The sequence below is a fragment of the Kryptolebias marmoratus genome, linkage group LG1 (assembly GCF_001649575.2).
Source record: "Kryptolebias marmoratus isolate JLee-2015 linkage group LG1, ASM164957v2, whole genome shotgun sequence".
NCBI lineage: Eukaryota > Metazoa > Chordata > Actinopteri > Cyprinodontiformes > Rivulidae > Kryptolebias > Kryptolebias marmoratus.
This window is the reverse complement of record NC_051430.1, coordinates 26,798,837-26,817,239: the sequence shown is the minus strand read 5'-3', so window position 1 is coordinate 26,817,239 and position 18,403 is coordinate 26,798,837. Positions and strand designations below refer to the sequence as shown.

The following is an 18,403-nucleotide window of genomic DNA, read 5'->3' as shown; positions in this document are numbered from 1 at the left end:
CATTCTCTCATACAAAGGCTTCTATTATGCAGAGCTATTTTGTTTTCTAAGGGTGTTTATGCAGATGAGCCAAGCCTGGTCTACTTTGGCTGGGTGTGGTTCTACACACAATTAACATTCTTCCATTTACTTTGATTTAATGCAAGGTTAATGGGAACCATATCTTCGCATGAGCTTCACTTTTATGTCCCACTACATTCAAAGAATACAACAACAAACAATATATCAATCAACTACAGCAACCTGGTGATAAATTCTGTCCTCCCTCATTAAAATTAATAATCTGTAATAAAGGCCAAAACATCTTTGTAATGCACTCAAGCATGACTGCTGCAAGAAATGTGTAAAAATGTTGCAACATAGCCTGATCCTAGTACAAAATGACCCGAACATACAGAAACTATGAGTTGTCAAAATTAGTTATTACCCATAGCTAAATAGTAGAAAGTGAAGTTCAGAATTATGTGTTTAAAGCCTTAAACCCACAAAGACATTAAACACATTGTAGTTTAAATAAATATAAAGTATGTGATAAACTTAAAAGACCAGCATATTCTAGATTTAACGCCTCAATATGTAGCTCTAAAATTACTACATGAGAAGGGTAATTTAGCAAAACATCATGATGTACTCTTCCATCTTTTGTTCTCCAACACGCTGCCCTTCATCGGCCCAACGGGGAGCAGGATGCCCCAAGCGCTAGATGTGCGCACCACCATCCTCTGTGCACCCACACCAACATGAAACGGTTCGAGCTGACCCAAGAGAGAAGCTAGCTTCAAGGCTTTACGAGCCCCAGCTGTTGGCCCAAAACAAGTCAGACAAGGTGCAGAGGGACTGTCTGCAAGCATAGGATCACATTCGTTCACAGAGGCTCTCGAATAGTATGAAAATGCAGGTTGCTATGGAAACATCCTGTCAAGTCAGCAAACTGGGAGGAGGGTTCCAACAGTCTATCAGAGATAAGCTCATAATTTCTCATCCCTTCACCGGGCTTTGTGTCTGGCTGCTTACACACAGGCCGTTGTGGATTATTTTGTCAGACTGCGAACAGGAAAAGCTGAAGCACATCATCTACTAGCCAGCCCGCAGTGTCGAGGCCCGCTCTACAGTATTGTTGGTTACCATGGCAGCAGGAGGAAAGAAATATTGGCGGAGAGAGCAAGTGAGCTGGTTTGTGTTCATCCTGTCCTGTGTGAAGTGCTCCTGATGAGGGTTTGAGGCACGAGATCTCATTGCTGCACAGAAAAAGGCCTGCAGATTTAGTTCACTGAAGTGGTGGAGAGAAAGGAAACGACCAAAAATTATGTCTGCATTTTTAGCCTGAATAGCATGGCATTGATACTAATATAGCAGTATTTTTTATGCTCATACTTCTCTCATCCTGTTTCTTTATTTATACTAAACTTGTACAAAACAAAAATGATTCACTAGTCCTGCTTGAAATGTGATTAGTATAAATATTAAAGTTAAAACCTTAGACTTTCAAAAGGTTCTTAGTCTTATATGGCTTCATAATGAATGCAGACAAACCATTAGAAAAAGCTGAGTGTTGCAGGGTTTAAATGAAAACAAGTGAAAATATCTTAGGTAGCTCCATGTTTGAAAACTACAGCAGAGAGAATAAAACTGAGGAGGAACTGGGCATTTATATTCAGTATGATGACAAAACAGGGCAATTTAACGTCACAGTTAAGTGAGCATATCACACAAAGAAGCACAGCCTATTTAGTTAGACAGATGCTAACATCTGCAAGCACGCTACAGCTGACAGACAAGAACGTGTACACTGCCAAAATATTTAGGCTCCAATTCACCCTAGAATATCCCTGTTGGGAGTGAGAGCATGTAGGCATAAATAGACTTTTGACAGCTACCTTCTGGAGCAAACCAGTATCAGAAAGTGCAGCTCAGGGTGAACGATTGGATACAGGAGATAGAAGTGAGTTTTGTGGGAATCTAAGATGCAGAAGATTGCAATAATGTAGTTACAAAATACATTCAAGAGGTGATATCCTACACAAGACTCTTAGTAATCAATCTAAAATAAAATTTTAAATACATAGTCAGTGATGTGTACTGGTGGGTTAAAATTACTACTTGTACTGAAAGCTTATCAATAAGTGATAACAATGAGAGAAAAAAAAACAGATCTACAGTGAAAACCTGTGCAAAATGAGAACTGACTCCATTTTTTTGGCCACAGAGAAAAAAGAAATGGAAAAATATGAACCGTTTTCACAGTTCATTCAATTAAACACATTATGTAATATCTGAGTATTGACGAGCTGAGTGGGCACAACAAGTCTGAATTAGAAGTCTGGCTAAAAAATGTCAAAGACTGACTAAAAACCATCTTTGCAAAAGCAAAACGACACAAACATAATCTTTACCTTCATCCTGAGTCATGTACAACTAGCATGACAATCAAATTCCTAATTTGAATAGAAATGATAAGAGTGCAGCTAAATCACACGAAGCCTGTTAAACAAGAAGTTACCTGCATCCACAACTCTGGTATGCAAAGTATATAATAGTCCAAATTTGCAAAAAGAACTGATTTGATGCCCATCAAAAAGCTAATTTACAAAGCAGGTAGTTTCCAAAATGTCTCAAAAGCTTCATTGGCACTGCTGGACAAGGATAAAAACACTTCCTACTTTAACTGATTTTACTGAGTTCAGATAACAAATCAGGGACGAGAAAAGGGGAGCGACAGTCCAAGTAATGGAAGAAGTTACCGCTTCTGACTTCACTGATAGGCAGTCTGAACTACAGATAGCATTTCATAAATACAGCTGTTAAATCACAGCCTAAGGATGAAGCTGGTTGTACCTCTCAATTTGTTTATCCCGACTTTCAACACATTCAGACTCACCATTTTGATGGGCATGGAGGCCAGGTCCCCCTCTGTGACAGGTGTATCATCACTCTCAATGACATAAATGCCCTTCCTGGACAGAGCCTGGATGACTGACAGGTGGGACTGGAGGGAGGCAGCCTGCTCCGTTTTGAGGATGAGAGCACACACGCGGCAGTAGAGCTCACAGGACAGAAGCAGGCGAATTACAGGTGGCTTGATGTGTTCCTGGTCATACTGGTCTGTGTAGAATGGGTCCCTTAAATCTTCTGGAATATGGTCTGCAATGGAGAAATTTAGTGGTTAGGTGAACCATGTGGCACTTAAATTTAGCAATTTAAAATTGGCTAGCATAAACAGACATACTGAAGGCAAAAACTGTAAGAGTTAGGCATCATTACATTAAAAATACTGAACGGGGAAGGAGGTAATTGTGGTGCCTGTCAATATTTCATGTAATATTCGTATTTAGTTATAGTTTACTTTAAGTAAACATGGCCATTTGTAATTTTTAGTCACAGAGCAATGGTTCAAAAGTAGATTGGGACTCAAATCCAAGTCTGGAGAGAGAAGAGGACCCTCTAACTTACGTGTTGGAGCCACAAAAAGAAAAACAGTGACTAATAGGAGGCCATTCTATTGCTGTGTATGTGAAGTTATTCTTAAAACTAAACACCAGAGCCATATAAGGGCATGGGTTAAAGCAGCTGACTTAAGGCAGGCACAAACAAAGTTTATACAGCAAGATAAAAGCAGGTAAAAGGGCCTCAAACCAATACACAAAATATTGTACTGTACAGAACGGTGTTCCGTTCAATCGGTTTAGAACGCCACCAGTCCCTTAATACTACAGCAAAGTCTTTATATTTGTGTTTGTGACATGGTGTTAGTGTCCACACAGGCTGAAAACATGAAAGACTTAATGAATTTCTTAATTCAATGAATTAGGAATACTCTACAAAAAGCTAAACAAGTAAGGAGGCAATAAATCAGGCTTTGAAAGATGCAGCAAAAAATAACACGTAAGGCTGCAAGTCCCTGAAAGTTAGGTGTTTACATGGATGAGTGAGAGCGCTGTTCCAGTTTTATTTTAATGGCCTTCATGATTAAAATAAAAATTATCAATCATTGTTAATTAACACTGTGCTGTTTTCACTTCTTGGGTTTAAAAACTACAACTGAATGATTTAAAAAAAAAATCAAAATCAGAATAATAAAAAAATGTTAATTCTTGAAAGGTTGGATTTCCTTCTTTGTTGTAAAACCAATTTTCAGGACAAATGTTGCTCTCTCTTATCAAAGCTTAATGTATTTTTGTTTCTGTCCTTCTCTGTGTGTTTCACACAGTTTCTCAGTCTTATCAGAAGCTGATGCAACTTATGAAGCCGATATTGCCCACGGGTCTGATAACTCAAATCTATTTGCCAATGCATAGAAGATTGTATTATTATTATTATTATTATTATTATTATTATTGTAAGAATGAATAGTATGATTGTACATGACAATTCTAACATTATAACCACACTACCATTGTGGCAGTATCTGTTGATGCTCAGGTCATATAATTTCTTTTTGTATTCCATATACACTGCAACACAGGCATCAGCTCTCATGTCCTGTCTGTCTTCATACATAATGTAAGAATGAGAATATTTTGTAAAACAGGATTAATCTCTTGTCCCTAACACCCAGCAGTTAGGGTCATTCCTAAAGAGTCTGGGAGTACAAACACAGTAGAATAATAGGACTTATTGTGTTCGAAAACAAAGGGGTCTTGGTGAGGTGCGTCTTCACGTTTGACTTCGTTCTACAGACACTAATGTCTCGTGGCAGCTGCCCCCACCATCCTGCAACCCAGAGCAGGCTGAAAAATTTACAAACCGATGTGGGGTGGAGCATGATGATAGAGCCTGGCAACAAGGCCCGGGATGTTCTACATCACAGTCAGCCAACCATGACCTGCGCCATGCCATGATCAGCACAGGCAGGACAGACCAGAGGCCGGTAATGTGCCTGCAACTATGACAGGTTGTCGCTCTCGTCGGTGTTGGTGTCTGGCTGTCTGTTGCTAAGGCTGGGAGCAGCTGTGGCACAGGCAGAGGGCAACGGCACAAGACAGCATGTACACAAAGACAGACTTGTCCAGTCACTGAATTAGAAGAGGGGAAATGCACAGAAGAAAGCACACCAAATGCATCTGAATCCCCAACAATCCCCACATGACATCATCTGTGTACACACTGTTCATGTCTGCACAAGCCGAGTAAACGACTATGCAGCATTAGGACTGTAGCAGACACCATATGAGCCATAGAGTGAAATAAAAAAAGAGCCTAATTTATTAAGTACCCATGGGAGGAAGATAATTGCAGCTGCACCTGAGAGCTGCCTCCCTCTGGGCTTTGGAATTGTGTATCTAAACCCAAACTGATCTGAACTTTTTTTTCTGTGGTAAGAAGTTCCTATTATCCATCTCTCCTCCTGCATCATTAGCCAGGGCCTCTGACAAACAACATGACCAAGCAAATGCATATAAGCCTCAGAGCTCAGAGTTTGGAAAAAGAAATACAGCCTTAATGAACCTTAAGGCAAAGATGGATTTAGAACACAATTCTGGGCGAAAACAAAAGCAGATAACCTTCTACTCGTAACCTAGTTCACCATAAAAACTAGTCTTACTGTCGTTTAAAGCAAATGTTTCAGTAACATTAAGAAATCGCTGTAATGACCACAGATATGTAAGAGCACAGAGAAATGCACAAGGCTCTGTAAGTAGAGACTATGCTGTTGTAACAGATATGCAAAGCATTAAATTCTGGGACTTGTGCATCAGATAGCAAACAAAGATTCATCACTGAGACAAGAAGACGTCATGTAATACATGTTAACTTGCAATTCTTTAGAAAGAAAAACAAAAGTACTTCCAGCAACCGAAGGCTAATTAGCTGACAAACTGTCACACATTTTCAGCTTGTGTGAAGGACACATTTAGTGTTTCAACAAAAAATTAGCCTTTATCATTTTAAAAAGACCCCAATGCCTAAATAAATAAATAGATCAGCACACATAAAAGACTATTAATTGTCACAAACAAATATCAGCCAAGAGTTTCCCACATTAATTGTTCAACAACATGAAACAATTGGGTTAGTCCGTTTCCATAATAGGAACATGATTTTAATATTTTGTCTAACATTAAGGGTGGGTTAAAGGGAAGACATTTTTCATTATAAACTTAAGTTTCACAACAAAATGAGCAAACGTTTTCAAAATGAGCCTAAAAACAAATCCACACGGCGCCCATTGTAACCGCCACAAAACGCTGGTATAGATTCTCAGTCATCCAGGACATGACAAATACAAAAAAGTTCTTATTTTAGACAGGACGACAGAAAAAAACCCAACTTTAAACAGAGGAGGGGAAATCAGAACTATTTTGTTGCGGTCCAGCCGTCATCTACATGTCATCGGTGATTGGATACTCTGACACCGAAACTGTCAAAATCTTGGTCTAAGAAAGGAAGTTTTTCAAAATTCCAGGCATCATTTCACAGAAAAAAAATAAACATATGAAAGCAGAAATGTAACGATGGTTGCAGCCAGTCTATAGTTATTCTACACAAGGGCTGTAGTACTGTGTGTAAACCTTTGACAAAACAGATTCTTATGAGGTTTTTTACATTTTATCCTTGAGATCTATTCAGCTATGGACAAGTCGGGAAAATGTGGCGAAATGGCACTTTAACTACAATCTAACCGGGAGAGTATTTTCCACGCACTGAGCACGGTCTAACAAATATAGCCTAATCCTCAGTGCTTGTCACTCGGCCTGATTTGGGTTCAATCTCACTGGTCACCTTACAAGAATTCAAGGATCTGGTGAGTCAGTGAGGGAGGTTGCAGTTGCCAAATGTCATGGGGAGATGAAAGTTAAAGTGCACACACACACACTCATATATTTCTTTCTCTTGGGCTTTTCCAGTCAATGTTTTGCTGCTAAAGCACCACACATTCTGCTGACTGTGAGCGAGTTAAGACTGTTAGCTCCAACAATAATAGACTTATTGGGATGACGAGGTAAATGTGCTGCAAATTCTCAAGAACAATGCCGGACTGTGTTAAAGTGTGGTCAGAAATACGCAACGGGCCAAGTCTGTAATGCTGAAACAAAGCATCACAGCTGTCTGTATTTATGAAACTACAACCGCAAAAAATAAAAATAAGAATAATTAGACTTAGTGCAAGATGAATGCAAAATAAACAACTTACCAATACCATAGGCTTTAGCAAACAGCCACCGCAGGTTGGCAGCTATTTTTGCTCTGGCGGAGTCGTACATTTCCAAAGGTACGACGTCCATCGTGCCTTCCGCAGCCCCCGCCAGTTCTGCTTTTTTCCTGGTACTGTCACCACCAGCACACGTGTCAGCATCCATCCTTAAAAACACAGCATACTGTTAAAGATCTACATTAGACATGTCGCTGAGTAAAAACATTACAAAATGACAGAATATGAGCCATCCATAAGGGGCGCAGGTTCCCTGAATCTGGTGTTTGTAGAATTATACGAAGAAAATAAATCATATATAACATTTAATTCCAGATTTAGTGTTTATATTTAGTGGCTAAGATACAATATTGATATCAAATGTATGATTATAAAGAGCTGTCTTTACAGCATCTAAACAAAGAGTTAAGTATGCTCATAATATTTACATTAAAAATTAATACTGTGCATAAACTGCACTACTCTACAAAAACAGTAAAAAGATTTGATGATGGTCTGTTCATCAATATCAAAATAAAAACAGAAAAGTAGCAAGTCCTTGCAATAGTTTGTAAAGCCAAATAATCACACCAAAAAAACACACCAAAAAAATAAAAATACACCTTTAAGGGTGCAGTAAAACCACCTCCAAACAATTAGATTTCCCCTTCCTTTTAAACTTCAGTGTTTACTTTAGACATTATTTTTTAAATTTAGGTTGGCAGACTTGTTTTATGAAGGATTCCCAATATTTAAAATAAAACACCTCCGTTTGAATTTTCAATTTCAGCTCATTCATTTAATCTGATTGGTGGCCTAGTGTTACTGAAATTTGCAATTAACTTAATAGATCCCTGCCTGAGGTGCATTTCTACAAACAGTAATTAACAGATGGCGACAGAGGAAAAGTAGTCGTCTGTGCCTGCTTATGTAAGCTGCTATACTACAATGCCAAAGGCTATTGTTTTAGTTGTTTTTTACAGAAAAATCAATAGCAGGCTTAATTTATTGTTTTATAACCTGTAGCGATATTTCAGCGCTATCGCCTCCAGTATGCTTCTCCTAATGGCCTCCCAGTAACAACCTATTCCTGAAAAATTGGTCATAAATGCTGCTACGCTGCGAATTAGCCGTGCTTGCGTTTCAAAAGCTTTAGAAACGAGGCTACAAACGTTAGCTGATGGGAACGGTTCCCTTAAAGTGGAACAACAACGCAAATGAATAACAGCTAACTGACGCTAGCTAACCGTTAGCTTGCTGTGCCGTCCAGCCCCATTCACTGGACCCGCGGATAACGTTGGTTAGCTGGGAAGACGTTACCTCGGAAAAAGGTGCTGCGTTATTCCTCCGAGTCCCCCCCCTCCCTCCCTTTCGTCCCGCCGGTGTAAACAGCTAATCGAGGACCTGCGTGGCCTCGAAGGGGTCCGCCGTGTGGGAAATACAACAGCAGAGACGCATCGTAGCCGAGCTAATAATGCTAGCAAGGGAAGGCGCGTCCGTGTGTGGTCTCCTCCCAGCAACAGAGCCCGATTCACGGCAGACAAAAAAAAGGCGAAGGGGTCTCTCCGATAAAAAATAAAAAAGCACGACGTGGACGGTCTCTTATGTTTAAAAATCTACCTCTGTATTAAATGGTTCATATTAGATAAAAGACACGCACGCCTCAGACTAAACTGCGGCGCTCGCGCTCTGTCAGTAGAAACGTAATTTTCATCCCAGCTTTCCTGAATGCGACCACTGCGCATGCGTGATTACCTTCCAAACTGTTAATAGCAAATGACTGAATATTATTGTAATTCAGCCTCATGTTTAAAGGTTAAAACGTTTTAATAATATAGATCTAGATATAGATCTATATATATATATATATTATGTAGAACTGATTCTGGAAAAAAAAAATATTTTTATCCTTTTCCTAAATGTGTTTTCATGTTCAGAGAGCTCACCAAAGGGAGCAAGACTGTCGAATCTTTATTAAAACTCACCTAAACAAGAGTAGTTTGTTTCAAAATATGTATTATACATGAAAATTACAAATACTACTTTATAATTAGTGTTTGTACCATCACTCTATGGTCATTGTAACATTGCCCAATGCTGACATCTAGTGCTGTAATGTCCTGAGAAAAGCATTTGGATGTTTTCTGAAAATACATAACAAAACAAAAAAAATACTTCTCTTTAAGCGTTTAGTTGTCTGGTTGTTAATCATATCCAAGAAAGAATTGACAATAACACACTGATAGTTCTAAAGTGATCAAGACTTTCATTAGAACTAGTTTAAAGAGTATATTAATCTATACTAATTTGCTCAAATATACTTTTTAGTTACTCGTGGATTCACTTTTCCCTTTTATTTCAATAATACATCTTTTTCAGAAGCTGCTTCCATAAAGTTGTTGATGTAATTTCTACATAACTGTGTCTGTGTCAGTCTGGAAAATTTAGCACATTTGAGCAGATCCTCAAATTCAGTACTCTACGCTTAGTTCAGAACAGTTTATAGCCCTGAGCTAAATCCATTTCAGAAGGTAGCTCATGAAGTCTACAGGCAGCTCAGGCTATTTCAAACAGGCTTCCTCAGAGTTTCAAAACTTGGAGCAACTTTTACCTTTGCTCCCACTCTTACTGGCCCAGCCACTCGTTTAAGAAAAGGAGGCAGATGCAGTGGATAAATCATGTTACAGTTTCTCCTAATGACACAACTTGGAAATCTAGACAAACATGAGGAAGAACTGCTGAGAAGCTCCGGCTGCAGCAGATGGTTGAAAAATGAGCTCTGAAGATATTGCTCCGTGAGAAACATGTCTTAAACTGACTGAAGTTCTGACTTTTCATTGTTTTTTCATTACTTGCACTGATTTGGTTTCCACTTCCGGATATATTATATTATCTTTTTTCCTTATTTTTAAGCAAAAACCAAAGCGATTTTCACTTCTTCCAAGCAAAATACAAAAAATGAGAGATTCACAAAGATATTTGCAGCCAAGTATTATATAGAGCAAAGAAGCAAAAGATAACTTTTTTTTAGAAAACCTTCATTATCTTTGCTGCTTCCCAAATGAACTGAGTCCAAACAGAATCCAGTGAATACAGCCACATAAAAGAACTTTAATGTGAAGGTGATTTAGATGCCAATAGCCATTAGGTTGTTTGAAGAAAATAAAATAAAAGAACAGACATTGAGTGAATTGCATAGGTTGTTTTTTTGGGGGACCGTGTCACATTGATAGTGGAGTGAAAATAACAGATGACTCCAACATCTTTCCATTTAATATCCAAAGGCAATTAAGTTCACTTTGATCGTTTTGGTTCCGGGTAAATATTTCTAAAAACAGATGTCTATGCACAGCGCGATGAAGGTCCGTTTCAGAGCCGTGTGTAAAAATCCATCTGGGATCAAACATGTTGCACCACTCGAAATCACACTAAGCCACCAACTTTAGATGAAGCTCAAGTTTATAATAGTTTGTAAAAACAACATCTGAAGCATTTTTCTTTTCTTTTTTTTTTTTCACATTTGAAGATTAGATTTGAGGTTCGCTAAAAATATTATAAATAAGATCAAGTTACTAGTTTGGCTTTAATATAAATAATGTAATAAAACATAGTTCAAACAAACACTTCTCTCCAAAAAAAAAAAACATCAATATTTTCAAATATTGCATGTATGAAACCATGTTTTGAGTCGTTTTTATTCAATTAACAAGGTTCTATCTAGATTTGTTAAAGCCAGATGGGGTTGAGCAGGGGTTTGCCATGACAACAATCTAAGCCTCCCTGAGCAGAAAGTCACATCAGTACATTTTAAATACAGAATAAAAACACTCAAAAGCTTGGCAAAAACAACAAACAAACAAAAACACCACGCTCCATACTGATTTCTAAAGTCTTATTACAACTAGTAGAGCCAAACACCTCCAACTTAGAGCAGGCTTTTAGTATTCAATGCAAAGGCTAATATTGTCGAACACACTAACCCTTCAGATCAAATACCCTAATACTCAGATCACATAGATGTCTTTATAAGTCATTATTATTGCACAGAAATTGTTTTCTTTTCTCCCTTGGGTATAACTAGTGACAAGGCATGTATGTAGGAACATTTTGATTTGGTTGACAGCATAAAATGTTCATTGCTTTCAAAAGAAAACAGGAAACTTGATCATTTACACAGGTTCCATCTCAGCTTAAATGTCTGTGTAAAGATGTTTGTACCTCAGCTGCACCAGCTGAACATACATCATTATTATTTAAATTAACGATTAAAAAGGCAAACCCCTTTTGTTCAAGATCAGCTCCGTTTAAGATCCCACTTCAAACTAAACCCTTCTTTTTCCTCCCTCTGTGCTGCAGTGAGCAGTTTTCAAACAGGTGAACAAGTGCTAAATGAGCACAACATGATATTCTGACATTCGAGTCAACACTGACAAGAAACACACAGGCCTACAGTAAAATCAGGACAAACATACAGTTTAGAGTATAGTTGTTCCTCTAAAAAAGGCAAAAAAGTCAAATACGTTTGAAGAAGACAAATGTTATTGTCCCTAACGTGAGAGGCAGGTGACTTACGGTGACCTCACAGGTGTGAACGGAGGGAGGTATCGTATCTGAAAGCCCGTTTTCAAAGAGCCCCACCAGAACTCAACTCAGATAATAACCTGAAATTTGACAAGAGAAGAAGAAACCCAACACGACAGTGACAAAAGTCTGCCACACATTCACTATTGATGAACTGTAACAATTTAAAGAGACAGACAGAACTGTAATTGATATTTAAATATTGTAAATCATACAAAAACAGTTTTCTCAGAAGTGTAAACATTAAACTGATGTTTGACGTCATTTCTGCACGTGGAGAAATGATGCAAAATAAATCATGTCCGTCATACCTATAAATTGTTACTATTAAAATGTAAAAACAACATATTAAATCTCAATTTACATTATTACTGTAATAATAATATTTGTTTTATATAAGTGTTTTTACTGTATAGTTATAAATAGTGTAACAACTTAATTCATACTTTGACTCCTCTGGTTTTGTCTTTACAAGGCAAAAGAGAGAAAAACAGCTTCACACTCTCGTCACATTCATACTTAAATTTCCAGTATGATTGAACACACACACGCCCGCACACACACACTGCAACAATCACACAGGGGTCACCAGAAGGCTTTTATGTGCGATTGAGAGTCTGGAAGATTCTGGATATCTGGAGCATAACGGGGCCGGTTTCAGGGTCGTTCATCCACTGGGTGCTGTTAAGTGGATTCTCCAGCATGTCTTCAAACGCTGCACACACAAAAACAAAAACAAACAAACAAAAAGAAAACAAGACACACTCATGAGAGGTTTATCCAACGTTGCTCTCGGCCACAAACAGAGGAGGCAGACAGCCGCCCACCACAGGTCTGGGAATGACAGAGCTGTTAGGATGTTTCCATCATTTATAAAATATTCAGAGATGACCCGTTCTGAAACGATGCTCCTGTTAAAGTGCTAGTCAAGATACAATATCGTGGGTTTTTTTTTTCTGTTTCGACTGTTTCCTCAACAGATTTAAAAGCTACTGTACTACTTCCTGTACAACATATTCATACAGATTAGAAAGCAACCTTTTCTACAGACTACATTTCCTTAAATTATTTGAATGTAATGCCTACAAGGGACTAAATGTATGGAGATTCTTCAATATATAAAAAGGTTACATAAGAATATTTCAATTTGCATCCGTCTCCATTTTAGCTGTTTTCTTATTAAATGTAAAACAAGGTTTTTCTGTAAAAAGCCAACATGAACAATTAGATGAGTCACCAAAGCTAAAAGACAATTATGTAAATTTCCCTTTAAACACATTTACTCAGACAGTAGAGTGGCGGCGGCTGGTAATAAAGCGATCGTTCACCGCTCTTTGGCCACAGGTCGGTTTTATCATCCCCACCTCCTCAGGCACCAAACCTCCCAGCTGCATCAAAAAGTGCTTCATAAAGCTCATTAGAAAATAAGAAAAGTGGATCATTAATCATTCTTATCATTTAGCAGCACCCAAGATGTTCTGTAAAACTCAGCTCAGTGACTAAGAAGCAGCTTATGCTGATGGAGGTGCTGGCTGAGCGAGAGTCCACAGATTTGGAGCAGTCTGTTTAATCTGAGGTTAAGTATTCATCACTCATATTTAAAATTACCAACAACTGTCCTGTTTTTTTTAAGGATAGGAGATAAGATTATACCAAGCAAAGTCTTGGGATTGGTTAAACCCAGCTGGACCACGGGGTTTTCTAGGATGGCTTGAAACAGGGGGCTGTTGGTGTCGATGCCTTTATCCAGATCTTCTGGAGATGGTTTCCGGTCCCCCAGCAGCCACTCGCACTGCAGAACGGAGAAGCAAAAGGTTCAGATTAACTCCATTGATTAGTGAGCGTTGCTCGGTTTGGTGCAAAATGTCTACAGATTCTACAGCAATTAACAGGAAGTGGAAAAAGAGATTTCTTTTCTTTTTAATCCACTTCATTTAGTGTTTTATTTAGTCAGACCAAGGCTTTACACTAAGAACGCCAACAAGTTCAATAAAAATCTTATGACTTACTCGTTAGATTTGCGTTTAAATTTTAATTCATTATTTAGATATTTATATTTAATTAAAGTTAGAGTTGTGAACATTCCTTTCACCCTAAGTAGTGAACAGATCCTCTGAACTCTGCAGCTAGGTTTAAAAAAATTTTTTTTTCCTTTTTAAGCAATAAAAAAAAGTCCAACATTTATAAAATGAAGAAATTTCTCTGCGGTCTACTTGTTTACTTGTCAAAAAATAAAACTCTTAATAAGATCCTGTTTCTTCTAACTTTCTTTCTGAGATTTTATTTGTGAACACAGGTCCTGTGTTGTATGATGATGACCCTGCTGCGTTCTGGTGCACCTACCGCAGCATCCTGTTGGTTGTTATTGACTCTCAGAGCATCAATCACTTCCTTTTCATCAAAGCCCATCTCCATCAATGCAATGACAGCCTGCAGAAACCAAAAGAGCACAGTGAGCGTCTCAAGACCCGTTGCTGTTTCAAACATGGTGGACGAAGCAGTTGTGAACAATGAGTGAAAAAGAATTGTTGTAGAACAGCTAAATGTTTGGGCTTTAAGATTACTTATAAAGATCTGAACACACGGTAAAACCGCCTACCCTTGAATCAGGTCTGAACTCCCGTTTCCTGCGGATTCTCTTAAAGATTTCGGTGAGTTCGTCCTGCCTGCTGCTCTCCTCTGCGCTCGACTGCCTGGAGACGTTGTGGGAAACGTTGGAAGCGGAGGCTGAAGCTGAAGCCGAGGCCGAAGGCCCGGGTTTGGTAGCCGCCGCAGCTCCTGCTGCCCCAGAAGAGTCCTGTCCTGGTAGTGGTGTGTCTACAGAGGGGTCGTCTACGTGTTCAATCAGCCACTCCATTGCTTGTGTTACTGACATACTACAAGTAAATCAGATAAGGGGAAAAATTAGAAATGCATGCAGCAGTTCCACTAATAAGTAACAGGAAATGAAACAAGAGCAGGAATAACTCATTGGATACTGGTTTAGTGAAAGTCTGCTATAAAGTTAGCCTGTGATTTAGGATAATTCTGACTAACAACAAACAGAAAAAAACCATGAGGACATAAATAAAAACAGACTTACTGGTTGAGTCTAAGAGCTTTGACGGCTCTGCTTTCAGGAAAGCCCATCTCAGTTAGCTGCTGGAGGGCCGTTTCATCCACCCGATCCTCCTCGTCTTCATCCAACATTGCTTTAAAACAACAAAAAAAAAAAAGGTTTTAACTGAGACTTGGAAGAACTAAAAACGCACACATACAATCAGGACCATTTTACAGAAGGAACACATCTCAATGTGGCTCAAAAACTAAAATGACTTTATCATATACTGTAACGTAACTTAAATAATAAGCACCCCATCATTGATTTGTCTCATGTCTGATCGATTAAATCTGCTGCATCAGAGCAGAACTGGCTGCTGACCAAACAGACAACCTTCCATTTCAATTACATCAAAAACTTTCTCACTATTTTATTTTTTTCAAATACAATTTTTCCACAAAGGTTTGATATTTAGGTCAATTTTATAACCAATAACATTGCTTAAAATATTTATATTTATATATGATCAGGCTCCTGCAGTTTAATGACCCTGTGATCTAGTTGGAGGTTTGAGCCTCTGAGTGCTTCTAGTTATATTTTATTTTCATTGTTTGTATTTTGTTTTATGGTCCACAGTTTTATGGCCCATGTTAATACAGAAGAAACTAGAAAGATGCTCCCCTAAAACTTAGTTTCAGTGTAAATTAAAAGTCTGAGGCTTCTTCAGGAAGAAAACCATCATATCAAGTACACAGTAATTTACAGTCGGTGTGGGTATGATTGTTTAAAACTCTGCTGACACCTGCAGGATCCTGGCCTTTTGTATCTGATTACGTTGTTTTTTTAATTACTGAATGTCTCGAATTACACTTACAGTTCAAGTGTACAAACCTGCAGCGTAACTGAGTTTGAGCTTTAAATGTCAGAAAATAACTAAATATAACTGTTCTGCTGGTTTTATAGGATTGTCCGTGTTACCATTGGCCTTTTTGAAGAGTTCAACGGCATCAGGGTTCAAGGCGAGGAGCTTCTGAGCAACTTCGATAAGAGAGACCAGGATTTTCCTCAGCTCTGTCTGAAACTGTAAAAAAACCACAAACATAAAGACACAAACTTATCAGACTCTGTTTGTGTCTGTACGCCAGCAGATCTGGTCTCTGCATCCTCACGTCTCTGATGTTGTGCTGCGTAACGGTGCGGTCCGTGTGCCGTGTGGACAGGCTGCCGGTGGCTTTCAGGATAGCATCTTTGTCTGGAGCTTTGTTATCTTGTTTCTTCTGTTACGACAATAAAGAGAAAGCAAAGTTTGCATTCATTCATTTTTTTCCACGTTTTTGTTTTCATTTCATCACATCGAGCTTACCTTTTCATCTGAACTAACGTCTGCCATCTTTGGAGGGGTCGGCGGCGGCCTTTTCTTTATGAGCAGCAAAACGTCTACAAAAACACAGAAAGCAGGACCGAAATATGCCGTTTTATAATAATGACAATAAGATACTGCTGTGAAACTTTCCTTTAAATCTAAAGCATGGTAAGTAGTTTAATACACACCTTTATCTTTTAGATTTTCATCAGCAACAGTTTTAGTGTCGGTGAGGACTCTTTCTGTAGCAGCATGTATAAGTTTATGGTGAGTAAGGGTTTTGGGGTCTTCTAGATTTCCATGTACACACTGCAAAAAATTTAAAAAATTAATTCATAAAGTGAATAAAGCAGCTCAAACACAAAGAATAAAAAGTAGTGCCGCAACTATTTTCATTATACTTTAAATTAACATTTAAAAAACGATTAGAACTCAGTATTTTTTTTGAGACTAACAAAAATGTAATAAAGAAATTTAGTTTACTTTAATGCAAAACTTGCACATTTGCAGGTGAAGATTCTTAATAATCAGATTTGTGTGATCACATGTTTAAAGTCAGGTTTGAGGTAAATATTTTCTGAATTGTATTTTTCTACTTTGTTTTATAATTTAGTTCTTAAATTTAAAAATACTTTTTGCTTTATATACATACAGACCTTTAAATTTATCTGTATTTACTATTTTGTCTTCCGACTTTTTACACAATTATGTTTATTGTCTGTTGCTGTGATGAGACATTTTCCCTCAGGGGATCAATCAAGTAACTTTTTTATTCTGTTGAAGTCAAATTTTCAACATTTGGCTGAATCTGAGCAGATACTGCATGTTTACACACTTCAGTATCAACTGGGTTGTTTCTGACACTTTTATCAGGATGTCACGCATGTCAATGCCGTTAATTTCCTCCCTATGTAGAACCGATGGTGTCCATGTGATTCTAATTTGTTCCAAGCCCATTTCACGCTCCGTTTCTGTTATTCTGTCATCCTACTTTAATTTGTGCAAACTAACTTTCACCAAAACCGCATCTGCTACTGAATGCTGGCAGCGATAAGATGCTGGCAGCGATAAGACTTCTATGTGGAGGGTTTTCTTCTCTTACGTGGTCGTGAGGTTTTCCTTCATCACAGAAAAGATGCTGTGATGATCCGCCGCTATCGTTTTCCTTACATGTCCGCGTCTTCCTACGCTGACAAGCTCACCGGCGTTTTTGATAAGACTGATCTGTCCACTCCTCTACCTGCTGGGTCTGGTAACTTGAATCAGTTAGAGGTTAAATTAGAATGTCTGAATATTTGTGAGGAGAGGGAACAAGCAACTAGATTAAGAAAAAAAATTCAGATTTTATCTAAAGCATACTGTGATGGTGTTTGGGAAACTGATATGCCAATAATGACAGGCAGTGACTTTGTTCAACTACTTTCTTAAGACAAAGCTACAAACCCACAAAATCTCCCCTGCAGTCCTGGAGGAGCAACTTGGGTTTCCCCCTGAAGGCCATAGAAGGAGAGGGGAGGTGAGGTGTGTAATAATAGAAAGACTAAGACGCAGTATGCCTCTCTGACAAGCGGACAGGAAAGAGCCAGAGTCAGACTGTTGGCTTGCTGTAGCTGGAGAGGGGCAGCCAACCTGCTAAATTATAAATAGCAAAGTCTACCCAGTTACTATAAATACGAAGCCAGCGATACTGACACTGGCAGTTTAAACGGAGGACATGGCAGGCAGCAAACACCTCTCAGGCACAGGACAGAACAGGACATAAAAAATAAATAAATACGCTGACGTGAAAGTCACAAACAACCCATCCTCCTCCCCCCAAAAAACCTACATGTTTCAAGCACCTCTCCTTCAGTTTCTCAACAGTGGTGTCTTCCGTGACCTCCTCCAACCACTCCGTGCCGTCCATGGTGCAGACGTGTATTTTTAACACTTTCCCGGCAAATATTTTCTCCTCCTGCACGAACATAGCTGCAGTCGGCGGCGTCGAAAAGTACCAGTTCTGTGACGTTAGCGAGCAGCGGTTGCTATGTGCTCCGCTGGGCGAGCTAGCGTGCTAACGTTAGCACTCAGGTAACCGTGGTTTGTAAATCCGACAACAGAAGGAGAGAGGGGGTTGGGGGGACAAAAAAAGGGCACCGATTAGCTGAGGGCCATTTTCGGGTTCCTGGGCCGGCTGTCGATGCGGTGGCAACCGAGTAACGCGTTCTCTGCTCTCCAGCTTGTTTGGTTTTTGCCGTTTAGCACACAGGACAGCCAGCGAATATCCTCTCTTCACTGTAGTGTTTGACCT

At 38.8% G+C, this 18,403-nt stretch overlaps 2 protein-coding genes across 5 annotated transcripts in view; both read right to left on the bottom strand.

Moving 5' to 3' along the window:
* The window catches only part of camsap1b (calmodulin regulated spectrin-associated protein 1b), a 25,318-nt gene extending 13,479 nt beyond the window's left edge, over positions 1–11,839 (bottom strand). For 3 of the 4 annotated variants that reach the window (XM_017412325.3, XM_025005052.2, XM_025005051.2), the window contains exons 1-3: positions 8,450–8,853; positions 7,133–7,299; positions 2,879–3,141 (exon numbers count right to left, since the gene is read on the bottom strand). In XM_017412325.3, the coding sequence (XP_017267814.1) occupies positions 2,879–3,141; positions 7,133–7,298 (429 nt within the window). In that variant the 5' untranslated portion in view covers position 7,299; positions 8,450–8,853. Of the gene's footprint in view, positions 1–2,878; positions 3,142–7,132; positions 7,300–8,449; positions 8,854–11,701 lie in introns of those variants that run through there. The other variant, XM_017412326.3, reaches the window with a different exon arrangement.
* Positions 10,212–18,403, bottom strand: ubac1 (UBA domain containing 1). The gene is made up of 10 exons (XM_017412330.3): positions 17,942–18,403; positions 16,302–16,422; positions 16,114–16,187; positions 15,920–16,027; positions 15,729–15,831; positions 14,793–14,901; positions 14,310–14,586; positions 14,054–14,140; positions 13,364–13,502; positions 10,212–12,425 (listed from the first exon to the last, which is right to left on the bottom strand). Exons 1-10 carry the CDS (start codon positions 18,077–18,079, stop codon positions 12,310–12,312), a joined length of 1,272 nt encoding a protein of 423 aa, XP_017267819.1. The 5' UTR covers positions 18,080–18,403; the 3' UTR covers positions 10,212–12,309.

Coding starts and splice junctions, on each gene's coding strand:
- ubac1 (XM_017412330.3), bottom strand. CDS start 18,079: ATGTTCGTGCAGGAGGAGAAAATATTTGCCGGGAAAGTGTTAAAAATA. Junction 16,028..16,113: donor ACGTTAGTTCAGATGAAAAG/GTAAGCTCGATG, acceptor TTGTCGTAACAG/AAGAAACAAGATAACAAAGC. Junction 12,426..13,363: donor CAATCCCAAGACTTTGCTTG/GTATAATCTTAT, acceptor TTGTGTGTGCAG/CGTTTGAAGACATGCTGGAG.